Source organism: Camarhynchus parvulus, chromosome 4 (genome assembly GCF_901933205.1).
Source record: "Camarhynchus parvulus chromosome 4, STF_HiC, whole genome shotgun sequence".
NCBI lineage: Eukaryota > Metazoa > Chordata > Aves > Passeriformes > Thraupidae > Camarhynchus > Camarhynchus parvulus.
This window is the reverse complement of record NC_044574.1, coordinates 24,179,121-24,204,824: the sequence shown is the minus strand read 5'-3', so window position 1 is coordinate 24,204,824 and position 25,704 is coordinate 24,179,121. Positions and strand designations below refer to the sequence as shown.

General features: G+C 36.2%; 1 protein-coding gene across 3 annotated transcripts in view; it reads right to left on the bottom strand.

Annotated features, from left to right (window-relative positions):
* SLC30A9 (solute carrier family 30 member 9) overlaps window positions 1–19,020 on the bottom strand; it is a 35,713-nt gene extending 16,693 nt beyond the window's left edge. The window contains exons 1-15 of one of the 3 annotated variants that reach the window (XM_030947179.1): window positions 18,880–19,020; window positions 16,929–17,105; window positions 14,527–14,589; window positions 11,614–11,713; window positions 10,730–10,822; window positions 10,424–10,506; window positions 9,330–9,388; window positions 8,563–8,630; window positions 7,176–7,278; window positions 5,698–5,753; window positions 4,259–4,394; window positions 3,797–3,836; window positions 3,289–3,360; window positions 2,725–2,832; window positions 1,640–1,805 (exon numbers count right to left, since the gene is read on the bottom strand). In XM_030947179.1, coding sequence (XP_030803039.1) covers window positions 1,640–1,805; window positions 2,725–2,832; window positions 3,289–3,360; window positions 3,797–3,836; window positions 4,259–4,394; window positions 5,698–5,753; window positions 7,176–7,278; window positions 8,563–8,630; window positions 9,330–9,388; window positions 10,424–10,506; window positions 10,730–10,822; window positions 11,614–11,713; window positions 14,527–14,589; window positions 16,929–17,105; window positions 18,880–18,976 — 1,421 coding nt within the window. In that variant the 5' untranslated portion in view covers window positions 18,977–19,020. Of the gene's footprint in view, window positions 1–1,639; window positions 1,806–2,724; window positions 2,833–3,288; window positions 3,361–3,796; window positions 3,837–4,258; window positions 4,395–5,697; window positions 5,754–7,175; window positions 7,279–8,562; window positions 8,631–9,329; window positions 9,389–10,423; window positions 10,507–10,729; window positions 10,823–11,613; window positions 11,714–14,526; window positions 14,590–16,928; window positions 17,106–17,814; window positions 17,834–18,879 lie in introns of those variants that run through there. The other 2 variants (XM_030947182.1, XM_030947181.1) reach the window with 2 other exon arrangements.
* Window positions 19,021–25,704: the final 6,684 nt, after the last annotated feature.

Genomic DNA, 25,704 nt, shown 5'->3' with positions numbered 1-25,704 from the left:
TAGAAGTCCAAAGCTTATGTTGAGGAAAATATATAGGGAGCCCTTTGAAGAAATACTTAATATTAAAAGGCTTCCTCTTCCTCATTTCATCTGCTATGATTTTTTTTTCCTTATTTCAACCTTAGGTTTGTTTTTTTCAGCCTTTTCTCCAAATCATATCTACCCACACCTAGTAACAAGCAAGGGTAATATAAGTTTACATTGCAGAGAACTGAGATTAATACCAGTTGTCATCTTAGAAGATGCTAAGCTAGAGATAGCAGGCTTGTTGTAAGAACTCAGTCAAAGACAAACTGGGCACTGAAAGGAATCAAAGCTGGTAACATCATGGATCTAAGAAAGAGATAACTGAAGACAAAGTGAATACAGAGAGTATGATAAGCACCTAAACATGTTTCAGCTTCTAACCCCAAAAGAATCAAAATATACAGTTTCTCACAAGTTTTTATTTCTTTTATTATTTATGCTTTTTTAATTAAGGTACTTCTTGTTTTAAAAAAAATGTTTACAGCAAGAAGAACATGAACTAAGTCTGCTCTGTAGGGAAGCCACCTACAAAATGGAATACATTATAAAATGGTACTTGGCCTAGGAAAAATTTTATTATTTCAGCCTGAGACAAGCAAAAGCCACCTGTGCACTTTGGAAAAAAGAACTACAGAAGTCATGTACATGTGAACTCACTTACTCTAACACAGCACTGTTGACACATCCTTCATCACTCAGACTAATCCAGGACCACCACAAATACTTAATTTACTGACATGTGAAAATTCTAACAGAATTCTATTCCAAATAAGATTCTTGTTAAGTTCCTGGAATGAAGGACATGTCATCCAGACTTCTTGCTTGGAACACTGATGGTGCCAGCACTTGGTTTCTTTCAAGTACTCTGGTATTATTAACTAATGGGCTTTGAGATTTTCCCTCCACAGCTCAAAAATTACTACAAATTAAAAAAGCACTACAATATTTCAGCTGATTTACACAGAAATATATTCCTAATTAAAGATCTAAAAGAAAACAAAAAAAAGTTTGCTTCTAAATCAAGGTTAATGGGGTAAAGTTAAAACAGTTCATTGAAAAGCATTTAAGCAAGATTTAGAATTACAATGAGCTATCAGATTACTACAAATTGCAGAATTGCTAAGAAGGAGAAACTAGCAATGAGTTAATTTATAAGCATGTAACATGAAGAATCCATTGCATCATACACTACTGCAGCATGTCCTGCCAATTCCACACACTGAATATTAACAGTAACAGAATTTAAATATTTAGGTACTAATAAACTATTCAAGCAACATAATAGTATCATTTAAGCACTTGCATTTCATTAATTTGAACATAGTTTTAAGTTTGTGATGGCTTTCTCATTAGGTCATTGCCAATTCCTATAATGTATGTGACCGTTGGAACATATCTGCAATGCTATTTTAGCTGTTGAACACCCAAGAGGTACAAGTATTCTTTTACTAAAAGTTTTAGCACAGAAATAGAAGTTAGCAATAATAAAGATTCTAGAATCCCAATACAGAAGATTCCACACTAAAAGCAATCTTACCAGATTTCTCTCATTAAATGCTGTTTTCTTGTTTGTTGTTGTTGATAGTAGAGACTAAGCTGTAGAGGTTCTTACCTTACTACAGGATCACTCTCCAGGAACTCGGTGAGCCTCTGCAGCTGCTCAGGCTCGATGGATCGTCCCAGCAGGGCTTCAGTGTTAGTGTAGATTAGAAATGCTGACACAGTTCCTAACAAAGTTCCAACACCCAGAGACCCCACACTGTCATAATAGGGGTTTCCTAAATGAGATATAGCAAATTAGTTTCACAGAGTGTTTCTAAAACATAGCAGAGAATTCTAATTTCACACTGAAAAGAGTTCATAATTTTGAGGGGTTTTCTGGATTTTGCTTTTTAGTGATGTTTTTTTGGTTGGTGTTGGTTTTTTTAGTCAGTCATTTATTTTACTTTTTTCTTTTCTTAATTCAGTGGAATTTTTTCCTACTGAGAAACATGATGAAGCTGGAACCAAATAATTTATCATAAAGCCATAAGTTCCTCCTGTCCCTTGACCACTCCTGTCTCCTGCAGGACTAATAAATGAATAAACTCTTGTCTGTATGTGTTTCTGTATTAGTAAATATAAATTTATAGACAAAGTTATATACACTGAAACATATGTAGCAGCACAAAATCCAGTGGTTTTTTATCAGTAACTCAAAAATTTGCAAGTATTAACTATTTCTGGAATATAGTACTTAAGTTTCAAACACTTATTCATGCTCAGACCTATAGAAATAGTACTGCGTTTTTAAGTTGATGAAGGAAACTAGAAATTAAATTTTAAAATTCCTTCTATATAAAAAGTGAAACTTGCAATTAAGTCAATGGAAGCCACAAGAAACAAAATTCCAATGTTTATTCGCTTTAAAAAAATCAATACTTAAAAAAAGATGAATAAGTAATCATCCCTCTTTAGAAAATTTAACTATGCAGCAAAGATGCACTTTGAACCACTTGGCATACATATCATCTTACCTTTTGTAAAAAATAACTTAGTTTGTACGACAAAACAGCTCAAAAATCTGCTTACAGAGTACAAGTATCAGAAATCAAGAGCAGAGACATATTTAAATGAACCAATATAAACTAAATGCTGTGTCCATATCCATACAGGGGAAAAAATCCACATTCTGCCTGCCTCTGTGCAGAATTTTACCTGTTAAAGAAGTCAGTCCCATACAGGTAGCAGCTACAGCCACGCTCAGGACGGCTGCAGCATCCTCCAGTAACACCACATTGGTACTAGGATCACGACTCTGCACAACTGTACACACAACACAAAAAAGTTACAATGCTCTGAAAATTTAGCTTTAGTATGTTATGCATAGTACTTAAGCTATACTAACAACAGCAATTTAAAAGAACAATTTATGCAATTATATAGGTGTAAACTGAATTTTTGCATGTGCTCAGACTTCCAAAAGCATTTATACATACACAGAACAAGCCCAATTATGGCAGCTTCTCAAAAATGTTAGAAAAATTAAAAGGGGCATTTGTCATATAAAATACATGCACTTAGCCAAGTGTTTAACAGCATTCTTAAATCAACAGTTCTCACCTAATTTGTAAAATGTTATTTGTTAGTAGAATAGAAAACAGATCAATAAAGGGAAAAGTAAAAAGGAAAACAGAAAATTGTTTCTATCATTATGGAAATACTAGTGAACAGATTGTGTTTTAAATAGCATCAAAACCTTACTGCTATAATGACACTTACCATATTGATAAAATGAAAGACCCTTGGCTCGAGCACTCCTCCGAATTTCATTTATAGCAACAAGCAGGGTGGCTGAAACAACAAAGTTGTTGCTGAAAATTGCTAGAGGCAGAGGGACTTGTTTCCATTTTGAAAAGAGGAGCTTTTTGTTATAATATCAAGCAACCGATCATCAAGAAAGCTCTGACTGTTGGTATGTTGAATAAAGTATAGTTAGTTTTTTTCCACAAGTGTGTCTCCCACACAAATCAGAACAGTTATATTCATTGATAGTTTAATACCAAAAAGGCAATCCATGTCTACTTTCCAAATTTTGTGTTCTTCAACTTCTTACTATACAGACATATATAAAAGAGAAAAGTTTTCACGTTTCTTTTCATTTGTTTACAAGTATTTGCAACAGAGCTCAAAATTTCACTGTGTAAGCAAAGACCAATTGCTGACATTTGTAAAATGTTATTATCTTAAGAGATCACAAATACTTAAATAAAAACTTGAAACTGCATACCTCCTTCTGATACCAATGATCCTGCTAAAATGCAGTATGCCTGTATGGAAAAAAAACAAGAATCAGATATTATATTATATGCATATTTCTACAGATCTCTTTGCCACAGTCTATCCAAATGCAGCATTCCAGAACCACATTTCCCACAGTGTCATGTAATTGTCCATAAACAGAAGGAAACCAATAATAATTAGATCATGCAATATATTCCAAAACAGGAAAGCAGGACTTCTTGGAGGGGGGGATATGAAAGGAAGATGCAAGGTTTAGAGAACAGCTAATTTTGCTGCAGGATTAACTACAGTTTAAAGATTTTTTTTTCTTAAAACACATTTTCATTAAGAATGGTTTGAGTTAATGGTGCTGGGATTCAAACCAACTCAGGAAGTGAGTTTCAAACTATGCCACTATTTTTTATTAAGTCACTGGTGTTAAATACAATACCAAACAAGATTAGCTTACCCAGAGAAGAGATTCTACAGGATGAGGGTGGAGTAAACCTATGATCCCATGATACCAAGAAAGTCCTGCACCCATCATGAAAATGCCTACTCCACTAATCAGGGAGGCAATATAGCGCATATTTGTGAAACCATACCTAGAAGAAAGAAAAGAAAATTATTTTAGGAATATAAGAGTCTACATCTCCACAAACATGCCTCATATTAATTTTTACATGTCTTAAATTATCATCATATGACTTGACATCTATTTAAAACAAAGCTGCTAAATCCAATCTAATCCAAGGGAGGAAAAAAAACCTACTTGAAAAAGGATATCTAATACATGTAAGGACATCAAGCATAAATGTTTTTCTAACTTATTTTTAAACAGCTGTATTAGCTCTTGTGCCATGACTGAGGATTTTATTTTACAGCTGAAAAAAACCCAAAATAACTACATTTGTACCACTTTAAGATTTTAGTGAAATGCTACTTCTAAATGCGAAAAAACCTCTAGTTTTGTGAGCAGCCAGTCTACATAATTCATAAAGCTAATTTAATGGGAATAAAATTTACACATCTCTCAGTAGTTCAGCTAACTACAGACATCCAACACTTGCAGTTTTTAAGTGCAGTGGAGGAATTAAAGCAATATTAAAAGTTTGTGTTTATTCCTTTTTTTGGTTTTAACTCCATCTACAAACAATGCACTTCTTTTGTCTATATTGAAGAAAAGGGAAAGGAGTGAGAAGGAAAAACGAGATATGATAATTATTTGCACAAATTTAAGATTTAAATTTTTCAAATTTTAATGATGATGTTAATAAAAAAAGCACAACTAATCCCATAAATTAGACATATTTTTGAAGTAGTTCTTAAAGAAGGAATGACTTCTCTAAATATATGAGGAGTAAAACAGCTCAACACCAAGAAAATAGCATGGAGAGTACAGCTTACAACTTTCATGAACTTGTAAGAACTTATCAAGTAATACTCCTATTACTAGTTACAAAGAGTAGTTTATGTCAAACACATCTCCTTATGGTACAAGTAACTAGCTTGAACAAAAGCACTTTGTTGAAAAAAGGAAGAGGACAGTAATTTTTATTTTTTATAAAATCCCATGATTCATATGAACAGTGTTTAAAAAGTAGATCTATTAGTTTGGAAGAGGCAGAAGAGCCCAGAACAACTTAGAGAAATAATGACAATTAAAATAAAACATAGCAAAAGTGTACCACAAAAAAAAACCAACACATGCACCAAGCCATTGAAGCTCCAACTCCCGGAGCTTGAAAGAAAACCCTTTTCTTATTTTATCTGTTGTAAAATCAGAAATAATATGTTTCAGAAATGACAGAAAACAGCAAATTAAAAAGAACAAGGTGATGCACAAACAAGAACTGATCTTACTGCTATATATAGTTAGCAAAATCTTTATTTACTCAAAAAGCTTACGGATGACTAGGGTCAGGTGTCCTCGCAGACTGACTGATGCCCAAAGCTAGTAATGCCTATTTAAGACAAGAGGTTAAAAAAAATTTAGAAACTTTCTGTATCAACTGAATGTGAAAGATAAAGGCAGATGTAATTTGTTGAACTGCATATATGCTTTGCTACTGATATCTTATTAGAGCTGGAACATAATCCTCAAAATTTGTCATCTAAATTTACCACTCCCAAAAAATTGTTAGTTACACCTACATACATAATATATATGCAATTATATGGTGTGTGTATATATAATTACTGTTAATTATAATTTTAGAATCACAGCTGAAAATGAACATTACATGCAATCACAAGTGTTATTGCTGTGCTTCAGTATGAAGGAATGAAGATGCTCAGGGAACAATGCTATTTAAATAAATCCCTCTTGAAGAGAAACTACACTTGAGACTGAGGTGTAGTAGGGTGAAGACAACATTTAAAGCAGTAACTTTACATTGCAACTTGTCAGCATATTTTGAAGGAAGAAATAACCTCTTGCTATCTAAATTGCCTACCTGGGATATATTTAATTAGGCATGTATTAAGTAGTTGATGCAGGAAGTCACAAATCTAGACCTGAATTTTGCAAAGCATGTGTTTTGTTTAAGACTATGGATAATGAAACATAGTAACAATTAGTCTTAGCAGCAACAAGTTGCTTTGAGGAAGCAAGGTTCCTCCTGCATTTTACCCAAAACCACTCACTCAATTATTTGGAAAAACAAAACAAACCCTCCCCATCTCAGTGGAACTTTCAACTTTGATGTTTAAAAAACAGAATAGCTCTTCAATATATATAATACCACTATCAAACTTGGTTCTCCTGTACATTGACACACTTGGCCAAGTGAAAAAATGTACACTTTAACACTTAAATTTATGGGGAGGCCAGCCTTATCAGTTGAATTAGAAAACACTGGAGAAAACAACATTAATTTTATCCCTGCACATTAATATTACACGACCAATTCTGAGCCTGCCACTCCACTTCTCAAAGTAAACATGCCACATATGTGGCTACTTGTGCTGTGACAGGCTGATAGGTAATCAAGAAATAGAAAAAGAAAACAAGATGCTCAAAATTTCATCATTATTCTACCTAGAGATGAATAAGTAACAAAGTCTGTCATTGTATTATAGTAACTGACAGGAAAAGCATTTCTAGTTAACATTTAACCAAAACACTAACCAAAATAACTTTAGTTTCAAGTACCACTCATGATCCATGAAGTAGATGAGTACAGTTCTTACTGCAACCCCATTCTTTCAACTTATTTCTAAAAATCATCAAAATCTACATTCTGACTTCTCCTTTTTAAACTAATACAAATTTAGAAGCATCCTATTTTTTTTATTCAAGTGCATTACAACTACTGTAAGTATCTGTCTTTATTCCCAGTTTTATTACAAGTACTAACTTGAGCAGAATGGAAAAAAATACTTACCTGGTTACATGTGTCTGCTAAAGAATGTATGGCTTCTGAAAACATACTTGCAGAACCCGTGTAAACCCAAGCAAGCAGCTTAAAGAAAAAATTCAACCCATTTCTGAAAACAAAGAGAAGAAATAACAGAATATTTGATGTTTAATATTTTCAGCAAAGCCAGAAGTGCCGTACAATCATGTGTTATCTGCCAGAAAGGGGTCAACACAAATATCAGTTTAATAATTAGAGAGCTGTGCAAACAGATAATTGATAGAGATTTTCTGCATGGTTACTGTGAAAAAAGTCCTTTCAGCTAAACTTGATAAAGATACACAGTTTATTTTTCAGAAATCATTAACTTCTAAGCAGTTCGAAATAAGTTACACTTCCTGAAAACTACCATCACACTCACTACTCAGAACAACTAATTTTCTACCAGTGGGAGAATACAAGTCTTTACAACTTCCTTTTCTATTGTTTCAATGCTTTGCCTCCTACACACCCTCCACCAATACTGTAGTGCAAGGTTCCCTACTTCCTCCCTACAGACAGGAAGACAAGGCTGTCACTAGATTATATTGTAAAAATTATCTATGGAACTTCTCCATTAAGAGTTCAGTGCGAATTGTAAAGACATTTTTACAGCTACAGGTTTACTGGAGTAAACATTGTCTTATGTTGCACAGAGGAAACTATTAATACCAAAGTCCAAGTCTACATTCTCACTTTCAAACATAATCAGAATCAGTAGGTTAATTGCTACAAACCTATTGCACAGAAAATCAGACTAGAGAATTACAATATACTCCTCTATATTTTTAACATAAGTTTCATTTATTGCCAATTTTTAAAGTACCTAAATAAATTAAGTGTTGTAAGAAACTATTAACAACGTCTTCTAGTGGCATATTTTAACATGTGCCAGAAATTACATTCAAGTTAGAAGAAACAAACCCAGCAGCTTCTGAGAATGCAGCTTTCAATTAGAAAAGAAATAACAGTTTACAGAGAAAAGTGAATTCTTTTCTGTTGGTCATATGGAAGATTCTTTAAAATGTATGAAAAGCTTCCTCTCAAGAAGGAGCAAGAAAAATTGACAACTTTAAATACCTGCTGCTTCAGATCCTTCAAAATTTTGGTTTTTCTTTAAGAAACTATATAGGGTGATACACTCAGAAAAAAATCACTCTTCTCTCATCAGAGCTGTATTCAATACCTGACCTCTATGTACTGATCAATGTATTCACATAAACTCTCTGCTATCAACAATAAACAAATAAATCTATTAACTTTAGTTACAGACACAGGCATCTTTATCTTAAATACACACACTGTTACTATTTCCAGGATAATATAAATAAATTACTTTTTATTGCATAAACAAAACTTTTTTTTTTTTACTTACATGCAAATAGCTACCATTACTACCTTCCCTGGTCCCTTGAAAAACATAGCTGCTGTACTGGAGCGTGGCTACATAAAGAAATAACAGATTATTTAATAATTAAATCTTGATGTCATTAGACACCTACTATACAAATTAAATAAAAAACTTTGCACTGCCCTGTATTGCAAAAGTTCTGAAAGGCAACTAATTTACTACTAAATGTTCAGCCAAACAGCAGTTGAGTCTTACGTATTTCTACAAATGGTTGGCCATTAAAGAGATAAACTCCAATGAAGTCTCCAGCAGAGGCCACTGCAGCCACAAGGCCCAGAGCCCACTAAGGAATCATTCTGTACACCAAACCATCTGGATCTAGGGTGTGTTGTCTACTTAAGCAAAAAGGAAGGGCCAGCAGTGCATAGACAAAAGCAATCATTCTTCTAGGCTCTTTTTTCTTAAAGAAACTTACTTAGGTTTTTTAAATTAACAATATATTCACTACACATGGTAATAAGTTATACTTGAAATCATGAGTACAGCTGCAATTTTGACAAGAAGGCAACTGAAAGAAAACTCTCTTACTGGTGGATTACATTGTCACAGTAGGAACCCGTTCCAGCTGTCATCACAACGTTTACTACTGTATAACAATCAGATATAGATCTGGTATATTACAGTCCAAAAAAAATCTTCCAGTAATATTCAGTTACACAAATTTTCCTTCAAAAGGCGTCATAACACATTTCACTACACTTTTCTAGCCAAACACTTGAAAATTACCTTACCTTAGTATTTCCAAAGAACTCCTTGTATTCCCACAACAGCCTTTGGTTTCTAAACAGATCTGCAGTACAAAATTTGCATTGTGAATATGTATTAGCAACCAGTAGCTTCAGGAATTGAAGTCTACTTTTTTTATGCAGCAGCCAACTTCTAATAAGAGCTAGATGATCTATGAAAGAATTCTTCCCTTGATGTTGTTAATCAGAAACACATGTTGTTATACACTCATGCAAAATGCCAAATACAATCTGTTATGAACCTATACATTGTTACCATTTCTTCCAACAAATGATAATGCACAGAGAAAAAACTCAAAACATACTTCTGCAAATTCATTTTATTTATATCCAAAAATTATTCTTCAGGTCAATAAAAATTTTGACTCCTCACTACACTTTCAGTACACTTACAGATACCTCAACAGGTGTCTGCAGTTCTAGCCTTTTTTGACAGAAAGGTGTTCTAGTGGCACAATGTTCCAAAAAAAATTGACCTCTTATTTTAAGGTACACAACTAGACTAAGTATCTTGAAGCAGTATTGCCTCTTGTGTGATTTTAACTGACTAGACAGATCCAAATACGTCACAAACTACTGATCTGGCTGTACATGGTGTTGATAATGCCAGCAAGGATAACAAAAATAATATTACACAAAAAAAAATGATTTGGGGGTACTTCTCCCCTTCTGAAACACAAAGGCAAGCTGAATTCTTCTCAGAGGAAAAAAATTAATGAACAGGGGCATGGTGTAAAGATTTGGATCAGTTTTAACTCTTTTCAAAATTCTCAATTAGATAAAATGCAAAAGCATTGAAAATGTAAATTATCATCTAAAAACTGAAAGCCCCCTCCTCAAGAGTATGTCTACAGAACACCAAATGCATATTCTTCCTGTATCACAAAGGTGATAAATTGCAAGATAGTAACAGACTGTATCTGCATAGATAGTAACATTTTACTCTAAGATTATGCCACAAAACCTAGTCAGCAATTGCAAGTTACAAATTTACATGCTTTCAATAAAGTAACGCTATCTTGTAGATTCCTATCACACTTCTTCTGACATTTGAAGGTATTTGAACACTAGATACTCACTTTCTCTGTACTTGATCTCTGCCTCTTTACGTCGCTTTCTTTCTCTGGCAAGAGCCTCTGGACTGCCCCAAACTTCAAGAGACCTGCATGAAGTAAAAGTATCTTAAAATTGTTTCTATTCACACAACTTTTTTTTCAAGCATAAAACCATACTGTAGAGTTTTTTATACACAATGTAATTATAATAATCACGATATAATATATGTTCAGATAGAAAATGGAAAACCTTACTGCCCTTTCACATTGCAAACCTGACTTTTAAAACTCTTTTCTCTCTCTCATATCATCCTTTTCAAAAGTTCTTACTTTGCCTCTACGTCCGATCTCAGGTACACCGTGAAAGTCTCAGTGTCATCATGGGGACTTCGTCGTTTAATTTTTCTTAGCTGGTCTAAATCACTAAGGAAAGTGGACAAAGAGTTTAGTGTAAGAAAAGGACCATATTGTTCCAATTTGACTTTTATGTCTGGGTGATGATCCACCATTTTGATATTACTAATTTGTTGTACAAAAAAAGTGAAGCTCTCTAACTCAAACAGAACAGACAGACAACATGAAGCAAGTGATTTCTAGCAGGCCATTGAAAACTACTGTTTTTCATACCCAGAAGTCCAAATCATGTCTTCATACTATGAAATACTACAGACTGAAGACAAAGAATTAAAACACTAAATAATAAAACATTCACTGAATGATCTGTATGTAACTGATAATGTGCACATATGATAAACAAGAGGCTCTATGAATTAGCCTCCCTAAATGGAAATCAGCAGTCATGTGACAAGAAAATTTAATCCTAAAATTTACACTCCCAGCATAAGCTGCAAAAGGCTGAAGATAACAAAGCTACTTGGGGGAACACATAAAATTTCCTGTGCTGAGCTACACATTAGGGCATCTACACCATTATGTAAAACAGGAGGAACAGAGGTGTCTCCCTCCAAGCAGATTTATGGTCTCATAAGTACAAATCAACTACTTTAAGAAGCAAGTACTGAAACATGAATATTAAGTGCAAGCTCCTAGTCCACTGTAAAACTAAGCAAGAACTAGCTTCAGCCACTTACAATTATGTGCAACACAAAAACATTTAGAAAAATTTGTGCAAAATCACTCTACAATCACAATTACTTCTCATGCACATATGAACAAATATTCAGAATTTAAATCTCAACTCAAACCCATCATACCTGGATTTAAGACAAAACTCATTTATAGCTCTGACTCCAGTGATGAAGTTATTCTGTGTGTATTTTGGTCCATACTCTCTTTTTTTAAGGACTGGTTTTACTTGAAAAAAAAAGAGAGACACAAGTCACTCATAGAAACTACAGCAGAAACTTCAAAAATTAATTCATTCAATCTAGTGTCATGCTGTGATATCTCTTAGTGGAAATCTGAAAAAACAGTGTCAGTGATACAGAAAATTGCCAGTGAAGAGAAAGGTATCTTCCCCATTGTGGAAACGAGTAAGGTAGAATAATTTTCCTCCAAAACTGCTACTTTCTACGCTGCAGTTCAAGGTCCTCAAACCTAACTGCTACAGTCAGCTACTTCTCCAACTTTGATGTCAGAGATGGTGCTTGGCTACATAAATAGCATTCAAATATGGCCATTTGGAAACCCATTGAAAAAGAGCTGTTTCATTCAAATATTGCCATTTGGAAACCCTTTGAAAAAAAGCTGTTTCATTCAAATATTGCCATTTGGAAACCCTTGGTCTAACAACTGAAATGGCAACAGACTGCTCCATTTCTATTTTTTCCAATAATCAAGTCCACTTTCTGCTGTTAAGACTTTTCACCTTTGCAGAGCATGCAGACTGTATACGTAATTTTTCTCAACTATTATGTTCAAATTTAGTACTCTGAACATTGGGCATTTATAACAATTAAAAACATACATGATTTATTTATAACGCTTTTTATGTCTGGAAGATGCGCTCTTATCACATCAGATTTTCATGCACAAGGAAAAGAATACCACACATTCAGAAAAATTATAAATGGAATTTTAAATTTATGCTATTATTTTCTACTTGTCTGTATGTACATAACTTCATCTTGTTCTCAAATGTAAGTCACTGTACACTAACATGCATTAAAAACAAATTTATTGGAAGACTAGTTACATTCAGAAGAATATAACACAACTAACTAACACTGTAATGTAACTAACATTACAGAATACAACTTAAAACAAAAAGCTCAGATTCTACTGGTGAGAAGACTTTAGGGAACACATGAACTTCTTGCAAATGACAGGACTGATATGATTTCTATAGCTGGTCCAGAACTACGCCTTAAGTCACAGGATACTTACAGAAAGATAATGTTTTTAAAGACTTTGAGAAAATTTTTCCCAGAGTTCTACATTGCCTTATTTCTGTGTTTTGATGCTTAACAGCAAAATATATTGCCTGACTCTCCATGACACACTAACAGCACAGGTATTAATATTTATCATAATAATCTGATTTCTCTCATCCACTTTGAACTTGAAGAATTTTTTAAATCCCTGAATAATCACATTCATCCCACAAAGCTCCTGAGTGAAGGTGCTGAAAAAAACTTTAGGTATTTCCTAAAAACAGTACACAATTTACTAAGGTTAGAACAGACTGATCATTCTTAATAAAGAACACTTCCCATCTTTTATTTAAAACAAATATATGCCCAAATCATATTAACCTCACTAAAAACCAACTTATGGATTTATCAAAAACTTACTAACTCACCTTTCAGAAATACAGGTAAATTTCACTAAAATAAATCCTATCTTGTACATTGTATATATTGTACTGTAATTGTATACTGCACAGCATAGCAACAATCCTACTCCTAGTTCAAATAACTGCATAAAACTGTAGTAAACGTGGAGGGAAAAAAACCCTATTTGGTGTTTCCAAAAGAAAGACAAGCTCAACAAAAGATGACGTAAATAAAACACTTTAAAAACCACATTTAAGATTAGTGAGCATTTAAAAATGTTACTGTCTTTCTAATCCTTAGTTATACTTGGAATGGTAAGTTTCTAAGCCAGAGCAGCATTTTAAGACTAGAATTCTACTTTCTAGACACTAGCAAAATCCTTGACATAAACATTTCTCCTAGCACATCTTTAATTAAGAGAGGGGAAACTCTTACTGAAACATATATCTATTTTCACAATTATTTCACAGAAATTTCTCCTATCTACCTTGCATTTTTTCCTGCATGCATACACTAAGAGACAATAAATCTAGAGAAACTGACATCCTCCTGCACCACTGGGGTTGAGAAGGTAGAGGAAGCAAGAAAAGATTAAGCCTGGGAAGAAGTGAAGGGTTAGAGGAAGGTATTTTAAGATTTAGTTTTTATTTCTCAGTACTGTAGTCTGATTTGACTGGCAATAAAATAACTGATTTTGCCCAAGTCCAATCTGTTTTGCCTATGACAGTAATTGGTGAGTGATCTCTCCCTGTCCTTATCTCAACTCATAAGCCTTTCATTACATTTTCTCTACCCTATCCAGCTAAGGAGGGGAGTGATAGACCAGTGTGGGTGGGCACCTGGTGTCCAGCCAGTGCCAAGCCCACCACATTACTGCACACAAATGGGAATTGTACAGAACTCAGATTAGGCAGTTCATGTGGTCAAAATATATTTAGAAGCAACACTGATTAGATTAACTCAGTAATAAGAAAGAACAGAGGAAGACTTAGAACAAGGAATGGGGAAGATCAAGTACTCAGCTTAGCCCCATTAAGTCTGAGAGGGAGAATGGACACGACTGAAAACATTCAAGGAGGACAGACTGCAACAACACATGAAAAAACAAATCAGTCTTCTCCTGATGAACTCGGAAGCTTAAATGAAAATTACAAACAAACACAGAAGACTGACTAATTAGAAGGAACACTGCTATGCTTGGTTTTTTATGAGTCATTTTCAAACAAACTGTACCAAACAAAGCTGGCACACAAGTGTTTAAAACAAGTGTTTTAAAATGCTATTCACATAACTTGCTTACACAATTGAAAAGGAGCCACAGTTTCCTTTTTTTTCCTTTTTTAACTACTAGCAAACAGCAGTAAAATTCCAATACACTAAGTATTTCTTTACCTTTTACTTGGATTGGCTGTTTAGGGGAAGACTGCTTTTGGCCTGCATTGGTTGTATCTTGTCCTGTACAATAAAATTAAAGCTCACTGTAAAAATGGAAGTACCTACTTTTCCTTTTAGTTAAGAGTTTGACTAGCATTAGACTATATCTCAATATTGCACTGCATCCTGACAATTAGAAAATATATTTGCCAGATTTCCAACACTTAAAACTCTCAAAAGACAGAAACAAAAAAAATAACAAAAGTAAATATTTAATGTAGCATTGATCAATAAACTTCCAGCAGCTTGCAGAAGAACATCAATTTGTAACATAGTTCACCCAAACTTAAAAAAATATATTTTAACAGTGTACTAGTGGTTTGGGACAAGTTTTAAGCAAAACTTTAGGTTAGTAAACACAATTAATTCTGTATGGCTTATGGCTGCTATGTATCAGAGTGTTTCAGAGCTTCCAAGCTGGGATTCAATTTTAAGGGATGGAAGCTTCTTCCTTTACAAAAAGTTAGCTCTTTAAAACACAGAATATTTAAACTAAAATCCACAACTCATATGTAACAAGCTGCAGCTGGAATAAAACCAAAGACTTTTAGCTGGTTTTGAAACTTGAGAATATGATTCTGTTAAAAAAACCCAACAAAATATAATTTATAATAGTGAAACGAATCTTAATAGTTGGAAAACTATACATTCCTGTAATTTTAGTGAGATTTCTAGTTAGAAACCAGAAGTACTACTTGAAAATTCAAACAAATATTGCATTCTTGTCCCATACACCTCAACATAGCTTTCAGAACAAAAACGTTATGGTTCTATGTCAAACCAACATACCCACTCATTTGTGCCCTACCACTCTATAACATTGGAGGTTTGCTACACATTCATAATCATTCACAAAATTAAAAATTACCTTATTCAAAGTGATATACTTTTTTAAAATGAAGATTTTTTTTTAGCATGTTAGTGTTGAGTAATGAGGTACTCCTAGCCGAACATGGTACTTAAATTATTTCAAGATCAGATTCTCTCAAAGCTTGGACTATATAACTATGTTTCAATAAGGCGATTAGTTAATGCCCTAAAAGCAACTGAGAACTACAGCTAATAACAATTCAAGGATACTTTTTTTGGAAAAATAAGACTTACTAATTTATGAAGTTGATCTTACTACATAGCAAATAAGGTTGCACCATAACTAGCATTCCTTAAACAGTCATCCCTTTCACTTGAAAACAAAAGAAAGAAAATCCCTTTGTTGTTCCTTTTTTTCCTTACCTGGGAAGGCACAAAGATACTAAGACTATATCCATGCACAGAGATCTATGTACATCAAGTACCCTTTCAAAGTTCACTACATTGGCAGAACAAAATCACAGTGCATCACTGAGGAAAAAGGATACAGAATACTTCTGTTCACAATCAGTTTTTCAGACAAGTAGAGGTTGACATAGTAGAACTTTCAAGACTGAACAATATTTAAGAGTCACTTTTGTACTTCCAAAAATCAGAATGTAATCCTCTTGGCTGGCTACAGTTACTAGCTTTTAAAGACTGTTGCAAGCCCCATGAATTTACAAGTTACTAAAGAAGGAACAAATATCTGCTATCCTGACAAGGAAAAGGAAATTTTCTTTAGAAGACCACTCCATTGTGGACAAAAGCACAAAGAAAGAGAGCTTTCATTTTGAAAAGCATCTGTTATCTCCTAAGCACAGCCTTCCGAGCCTGTATCTGCGCAGTCCCACAGTTAACAAGCATCAAAAATAGAGGATGTTACAATGAAGCAAGGACAAGACAGTTCTGAATTTCACAAGCACCTAACAAGCACCAGATGACAATCAAACAGCAGGGAGGGTCAGGTTATGCACACTGTATCAAATGTTTAATGTGAATGCTGCAGTTCTAACTGTCAGATTAGAAAGCTACAGCAGATGAAACAGCTCAACCCTCTTTACCAGTCATTTATAGCCTGGCCTTGAGATGCCACAATGCTCAACAGTGGCACTCATTCAATCTTTAGCATTAATTCCTTTGACACAACACACCAGAAATACTACAAAAAAAAAATCAAATAAACAAGCAAAGTTTTGAAAGATGAGTAATACATCCCATTTCATATCCCTTAAATTACTGACGCCCTTTCAACATCCACATTTTTTCCACCACCACTTTAAATTTGATTACTCTAAACTTAAACCCTTAAAATATCAGAATGACAAAGAAATAAATTTCAGCATTCCTCCCTGCTTATGAACTTGAATTTCATATAGAGATGCCCACAACCCAAAATAATAAGAATTCTGCAATTGCAATATCATACAATTAAAAAAAAACACTGTTATCAGTAAATATGTTAAGCTTTTACATTTTTATAAATACTCTTTATTGTAGCTTAGTATTACCTGTTTCAACTTTATGCAGGGTTTCTCCACGGGCTGATCCATTTGTATCTTGTGATCCAAGATCTTTCTTCTGACCATTGGAGGTATAAACTCTCACTTGACTCATCAACTGCACAGGCAGGCGATTACATGGCAGAATATAAGACAGGCTCCCACTTTTCATTGAAACTTTCCATCCTAACAAAGGGAAGAAAAAAAAGCTGTTTCAGGCAGCCATTTTGGAAGAAAAAAGAAGGAAAAGCAGTCCTGCTCTGGCAGCAAAAGTTATGGAAAGTGAGCTTTTAAGTACTGACTCGTGCTCATTTTACCCATGTTTATGGGTAAAATTACAAAATGAGAGTACATAGCATGCTTGCACTACCTCCCTTCAAACATCCACTTTTAAATTTCATTTTAACACTAGAAAGTTTTTCCCACACTCCAGTATGCATTTTCCCAGAGACTTCTGGATGATCTTAAGGGTTAAAAAAAAAAACAAAACCAAAGCTATTTGACAAGATCGGCTTTGTGATACATTGTCTCATTCTAGTCATACTGCCTCAAAGTCTTTAAAAACCATTTATTGATAAAAGAACAAATACAGATGACTACAAAATCATTAGCCATGGTTGCCATTTCATTTCACTCTGTGCACACTCTGTACAAATCACGGCTTACTGATGAAGAGAAACTGAACTGCGTGCAAATTACACAGTTGCTACAGAAATCACATAGAAAAACAAACATTGTACAAAACATTTTACAGGGAAGTGTCTTAAATTTTGCAGCATTCACAAGAGACAAATTACAATATGAATATGTAAAAAGTCCATTGAGAAACCACCCTGGGTAGGCAATCTTCCATCTCAAAAGATTAGCCAAAAGCAGAGTTGCAGTACAGACCAACCTGTATTAGTAATCAGTTTCTTTTAGGGAGCACAATACTTCTGTAGAGAGGGTAAATAACACCTCCAACCAGAAATGCAGCAGGGAAATTGTCTGCTTTGGAAAGCACTCACTAAAAAATAAATACATTTTTAAAAATAATTAAGAGATGCCAGTAAATAAAGTCATACAAAGCATGACCACTTAACCATGAATAACACAGCTCTCTCACAAAAAAAATATAATATTTTACAGAACTGTCCATTCTGTAAAAGTCTCAACAGCTTTCCTTTTTTGTTTTAGTCTTCTGCACACCTGCATGTCTACATGCACCGACCTGAACCTTACTGAAGGAAAAATTTCCAAAAAAAAAGGACAGCTCGTACTGACAGTTGTCACAATGTGACAAAAGCCCTTAGTACTGAACTCAACGCAGTTCACTGAACTTACTGACTACGAACTTATAAAACCCTACAATAAATACGTGGCACAAGATGAGCATTGTTGTTTCCTAAGCTTTGGTAATGCTGGAGCAGTTAAAAAAGGGAACCCTAATCAGCACATTTAGAGGGCATTTTTCCTAATTCATGCACACACAAGAAACAGCTAAAGAAAAAGAGCATTTGCTGCAATTTAACTGTGATTACACAAAAAAGGGGGAAAATGCTCGGAATTAAAATTCCATGAGATGTGTGGCCTCTTCGGACCAACACAAGCCCCGCAAGCCCGTGCTATATTTTATGTAATTCCCGCAAGCTTGGGCCCGGCACGGGCATGACGCGCCCGCTGTGCGTCAGACGGGGCTGGCACAGCCCGGCCGAGGACAGCCCGGCCCCGCACCGCGCTGGCAAAACGCCCGCACGTTTTCCTTCGTTTTACAGCCGACCCTCAGGAAGCAGCCGGCGCTCCCCGGACCGCGGGTGCCCGCGGCCGAGAGCGGTGCTACCGCCTCGGGAGGGACCCCGGCTGCCACCACCGCCTGCGAGCGCCGGCACTCGCTGCGCCCCAGGCGAAGGCGGAGCTCCGTCACAGCTCCCGACAAGCCCCGGCCGGCGCGGCGCAGCGGCCCGGGCCCCGCAGCACTCACCGTGGCAGGCGCGGGGCCGCGGCGCCGCCTGGCACCGCAGGTACAGGCGGTAGAGGCCGCGGCAGCCCCGCCGCTGGGCGGCCAGGGCCGGCATCATGGCGGCGGCCGCTCGGCAGCGGCCGGCAGGCGGGCGGCGATTCGCATCGGCGGAGGCCGGCGCGGCTGCGGCGGAGCCCCGCTGGCCCCGGGCGGCGGCGGTGGCCGGAGGCCGGCGGTGGGCGGTGCCGCGGCACCCGGATGTGCGGGGGCACCGCGGAGCCGCCGCTGACTCACCCGCCCCGCCCGCCGCGCCTGCGCCTGGCCCGGGGAGCGAGGCCGCGTCTCCCGGGCCGGCCCCGGGAAGGGGCTCGGGAGCGGCCCCTGGTCTGTTACCGTGCCTGGTGGAGGGTAATGCATACGGCTACGTGTAACAAACGTACGGGCGTTGAATTGCTTAGCACGGGTGAAACACACATTAGAGAATTTTTTAGTAGGGTCACAGAAAGGACCTCCGAGATCATCGAGTTCAATCTATGACTGAACACCACCTTGTCAACTAGACCATGTCACGGCCAGTCTTTTCTCGAACACCTCCAGGGATGGTGGCTGCACCGCCTCCCTGGACAGCCCATTCCAATGTCTAATGACCCTTTTTTGAAGAAATTCTTCCTGATGTCCAATCTAAGTTTCCCCTGGCACAGCTTCAGACTGTCTTCTCGTCCTGTCACTTGCTATCTGAGAAAAGAGCCTGACTCCTACCTGGCTACAACCTCCTTTCAGACAGTTGTAGAAAATGGTAAAGTTTCCCCTGAGCTTCCTTTTCTCCAGCATAAATACCTCCAGCTCCCTCAAAAACTCCCCACAAGACTTGTGGTCCAGACCATTCGCCATTGCCTTTCCCTGGACATAGACAACATTAAAGCATGTACATGAAATCTGTTTGCATGATTTCTAGATGAAAATGTGGTCCCCTAGCCTAAGCCATCCCCTAAAATGCACATTCCAGATCAGTGCTGATAAAATGAGATTTAAAATTATGTCTTCCTCCAGGGAGAGCGCCATGTGGCTGATCCTGTACTCCAGGGTTGTAAGGGCTGCTGTGCCCAGCTGTGACACCTCCTGCCCTGCTGACCTACAGCCTGGCTCAGGACCATGCCTGTAATCAGCCCCACTGGCACTGTATTACACTCTTTATTTATAAAAGGGTTTTTTCCAGTATAGCTTTGATATTGGTTTACATGACTGAGAAAATGTCTCAGGCTTCCTTGTCTTCATTTGCACACTGGGAGGAACATGGGACTTCAGCAGAAGTTAGGTTGACAGGGAATTTGGATAATTAATGTACCTGATAATCCACAAAGCAATTGATCACTGAGGAGAGCTATTATGGTGCCTGTCTTTAACATACACAATCAAATTTTAAAACAAAGTTTGTTGGCACATCTTTACTGGCTGCCTAGCGAGCAGGATTGCCAAAACAAGTTTTCCTAGAAGCCCAGGGGAGGTAGATTGAGGCAGAATACTTCCACAGAATAATTAACACTCATCTTCCCAGAAGTACAAATGCAGCCATACCAAATGAATCAGAAGCATTGCAACAGATGCTGTGTCATTAAATACCAGATGTACAGCACTGGAGTTAAATACTAAATTGATGGCAAGTTGTAAAGTAGCACAGGTGAGGTCAATGTTGGAGTCTAACATGCAGCTGATATATTTGCTGGCTGCTTGTTATTTTGGCAAGGGCCTAACAGTTAAAAAAGAAAAAGGAGGTTAAGAGTCCCTATTTTTTCCCCTATATAAAGATGTTTGAAAACATAGAGAAATTCTTGAAACATTTGTACCTGAAGAGTCACTGCTATACTCCAGAAGAGATGCTTAGTTTAGGTTTATTGTTTCCTCTCTAAAACCAAATGGAACCACTAACTATTTCATATTCTTTTATCCATCTGAATAACTGAATTTGTGTCTGGTTTTGGCACTATAAGTATGAAACAGGAAGGAAAAGAATAAAACTGGAATATCATAGACAGATTAATAGATACTAGGTGCGGCAGTCAACCAGGATTTACACAATCAGCTGCTGTGCATGACCCTTTATATTGGCAAACACTGAAAACTAATGGAGACAAACAGCAAATAAAAGAGCATTGATAACAACCTACTCTGCATATGGGACAGCCAAGTACATAAAGCAATTGCTGATGAAGTACCAAGACTCCTGGCATGAAGCTGCAGCATCCTAAGAAAAAAATATCAACCTTATTTATGAGCATCCCAACCATTAGTTATCAATCACTAGCAATGAACAGAAAAGCATCATAAATTGCATGGTATTTCAGGACATCCAAACTGGCTGCTTTAAGCCTGTATTTCATAAAATCATGTTAGTAAAAAAATACCAGTCTCATTTACATTCAAGTTGCTAAATGCTAAAGTGATAAAAAAATATTATTTCTATATACCATGCTTGTACATGGGCTTTTGTGCCACCTGAACCTTGTCTAGGGGACAGTTGTGTGAAGATCTTGGTATGTTGCTCATAAGAGGGTGGAGACTTGCTACCATATCAGTCATTTCCTCAAGCCTCCTTTTGCAAAAACTCTAGAACCCTTTTTTATACAGCATATTCCTTACCTACAAAAAATTATAGGGTTAAGTTGCCTTACCAGGTCTTCAGGAAGAACAGGGACTATGGTTACAACCTTTTAAGATTTAGAACCTGTTTTATGGAGACACTTGAAAAGTTTACATAGAACTGGTTGCAGACCAGGAAAGACAGGTGACTGGATTGAAATATAGGTCTTTGAAAACTTTTTTCCTCATCCCTGTTATTTAAAATAACTCAGTAACTGACTGTACTACTCTAGCTACAACAATCCATCATGGTTCTCCAGTATTACTATCTAGCAAGAAATACGTGATATGTAAAGCCTAATAAGAAATGAAGGATTTTTAGTGTTGTATGAAAAATGAAGTAATATAAAGCAAATTTGAATATTTTTTAATCTGAAATTCATTAACAATTTCAAGTTCATACAGTGGAGAGAGATTTGCAATGTCCCCAGATCCACTGGAAGAGCTGATGATATTGACTTAATATAGTTTAAATTACTCTTCAGGACTTCCATCATATCCTGCCTTGTGGGTCTCTCATATAGCATAGCAAGGAGAAAAAAGGAAAAGGGAAAGGCTTTTGATTTTTGTACCTTTTATGATCCTACACTTATACAATTAACACAAAGCAGATACATACCAATAGTAGAAAAAAAGAGTGAATACATAATTACATAATGTCCAGTGATCCCAAACAGCCTTTATGTTTTTCAGGGAAACCATTTAAATTCACAGAAAATGAGACAATATTTTGTGACAGGCGGGTTCACAAGTGGAATGACTCTTCTGAAGCAGGGAATGGTGCATCTTCAGAAGCTTGCATAACACCACTCTGGGTCATGCAGCTCTGTAAAGCTATTTCATGGTCATTAGGTCAAAGATCTACATAAACCAAAAGTAAATATTTTCATTTCCAGCACATGGATAAGTGTTTCCAGTTATTCACATGCAGTTCATTCTGGGGGCAGGAGTCCTCAACAAGACAGCTCAACCCCAGCAGCAGCTAGTAACTGCCAAAGGACAGTAAATCGTGAAGAGGCATCATTCTCCTGAGAAATTTAAACTGAAAATTACTTTCCTGTAGCCAATAGACTCAGGAGGAGCACATTACATTACTAAAATTTTTAGCTTCATAGTTGCAAACCAGCCACTAGAGGTCAGTGATTTGGAATAAAATTAGCACATGGAGGAAGAATTCAATTTTATTTCAAACAGACAAATCATACAATCAAATAAATTTTCCATCCTCTCAGTAAGGAAAAAGAACTCTTAAGGTTAGCAGCACTTACCTTCATCCAAAAGCAAGAAAGCTAGCTTAAAATTCTTAAAAACAATACTAGGTACGTAATACATAAAATACTGAAACACCTACTCATTCTCTACAGTAATATACAGACATGCATAAGAACACAGGACTGGAGGAAGCTTCTTTAATCAGCTCGTCTCTTGCTCCTTGTCCTATAATTTCTTGCATGAACCAACCAAGGACCAGCTTAAAAGCAGCTTCTTTTGCTTGTAAGAAAAAAAAAAGAATTACAAGAATGTGAAATAACCTCAATTAGTAGTTTTGAAGTGCATAAAGGCAGTATATTAGATACACCTGTACAGTGCAACAATCTTCTTTAACAACTAATTCCCTTACAAATGTGTAACACTCTGCAAAGAGAGAAGGATGCCAGAGAACAGGAAGAGGCTGTTTCATCATGAAGTGCAAAGTGTTTCACCATTTCCAAAAAGGGAAAAAACCCAAAGTACTACATTTTATTTAGTTATTTATCTACTGATGTAAGTATATATACACATCATCCATTCACAGTACATATTAATGCAACTGGACATCTTACTTCTGCCCCAGAGTGATGTTAAAAAATTTGACATAATTAGAAATGTGAATAGAGCCATTGGATGCTCAAATGCATGCTGAACTTGATGCTTGTTGCTGTACCTGTAGTTTTCTAAGCCTTCAATGTTTCTCTGTATTATACAGTTACACAACTGAAAATGCCACTAGACATATGAAAATTCAGAAAGTCAACTTCAGATTTCCATCTCCCATTACAAAAAACTTTTCATCCATGGCTTTGATTTAAACTTTATCACTGAAAGGATTCACAATTATTTTTGCTGTGCTTTAGTCAGAACATAACTGAAGTTGTTACAGCAGAAAGTATGTTGAAAGGGATCATAGTATGGAGACATCCATTTGGTCAGATTTTCTAGATTAAAACAAAATAAATCCCAAAATATTAAAATACTAAGTTACATCATGTTATAACTTAATACTAAGTTATATCATGTTCTATGCAAACATACATCAGGACAAAACCTCATGAGTTGCACATTCAAGGTCTCCCCCAGATTGCCAAGAAAAATACAGCAAAGCAACATGGAAAGAGAACAGCCAAAAAAAAAGGGCCAGGAAGCCCAGATTATTTCTTCCTTTACTTTTTCACTGCAGAACTTTCAAACATAATAAGAGAAGAACACATAATTCCACTGCAGCTGTTTTCCATTTTAAGTAAATCAAGATTAGACTGTCCGCTCCTGTACAGTGTGGCTATTTCAACAGTATTTTAATGGAGAATAAATTACACATCATTTACTTGAAAACTTAAGTACTATCCAGAAGGTACTGATGGCATGAAACCATGAATGGTGAAATGGGGTTTGTGAAAGCAACAGAGCATCCAGCAGGATTTCCAGACATCTTTATATCAGAGAATTGGTGTGATTCTTGGTGTCCTGCATAGGGCCAGGAGCTGGACTTGCTGATTGGTCCCTTCCAATTCAGTATATTCTATGATTCTGTGATTTTCTGTGTTCTCATTATTTTTCTCCCCATTCTTCTACCTTCTTTTTCTATTGCATTTCTACCTTCATGAAAACTATAGTTGATACTTCTTTAAATCCTACAGATAATCTAGTCCTGCATCTTTTACAATTTCTGATTTTCAGCTTCATTTTCCTGTGAAATGTCTCAACTGATGCATCATCTTCATCTAACATACTGTTAACACTGGCAAAGTAACATGAGTGAATATTTATAGGGACACACATAGCAAATGAAAATATCATGATCTGCACTTGTTCCAGGTAAAGCAGTTTCCTCATGCCAAAACACAGGTATACAACTTTCTCTGCTAACACCTGCACTGAAAATATAGCAGTGGACTGGGCACATAGGTAGATTTTTTTCCACAGGACCTGATATTATCTATGCCAGATATAAAGCAGAATATTTCCAAGAATTAAAGGCAGGGATCAGCTCTTTTTTTTTTTTTTTTTTATATACACCTTAATCTTCCTGTTTCTCTAGAAAAAGTAAACAAGGTGCTGCAGTAGCTCACTGCATTCTGCACTATTCTAAACACATACACAAAAAAAACCCACCCAAGATGCACCTGGAACACTTAACACAAAGCTGTTGGTCAGTAACTCAAACTCACTCAGAGATTTGAACTTAAATAAGTGCTGTTTTGCAACACACACTGGTAATATTTAAAATCCAGAAGCAATACACAGTTCGATTTCAAGAACATCAACAAAACAATAGGTATCAATACAGAAAACTATTTAATTTGTTTCAAAATAAATATTTGACATACAAAGCACATACAGTGAAAAAGGGTCACAATAAATTACAAATGGAACTACTTGCTCATTCACTGAGAGAAGCCCTTGGTATTTCCAATTTCATACCATCAAATTTAGCATTCTTGCTGATTTAAGCACAGCACTGAACAAATATGGATCCCAGTGCTTTCTTTCACAGGTACTGGTATGGATAATTTACTGCAGTGATCCAATTTGAAAATCAGTAGGGACCAGTAAATCGCTGCATAAAAGAAAGAGCGAATGAGGTGCTTTTTCCTTAGTGTCAGCAGCCTGCGATTATTATGTTTATTAGATTTTCTTGAAAGGGCTTCACATTTTCTCAAATATGCAGGAGAACTATATTTCCCCTCTGAGCCCTTACATTAGCATTTTGTGCCTCAGTCCTTGAATACAAGTAAAAGATGAATTTTTCAATTAATTTTAAAAGTTTATACCATCTGGATGGCACAGAACTAAGCAATGAAACTCCCTTACCTGCACAACATCTGCCATTATCACAGAGCTAGCTTCTGCAGAGAAGTTAAAAAGTAATGCTGAGATTTTATGAAAAAGATTTTTGAATCCACATTCAAGATTAAATTCTATTACACTATCCATACTGATATCTTTCCATTT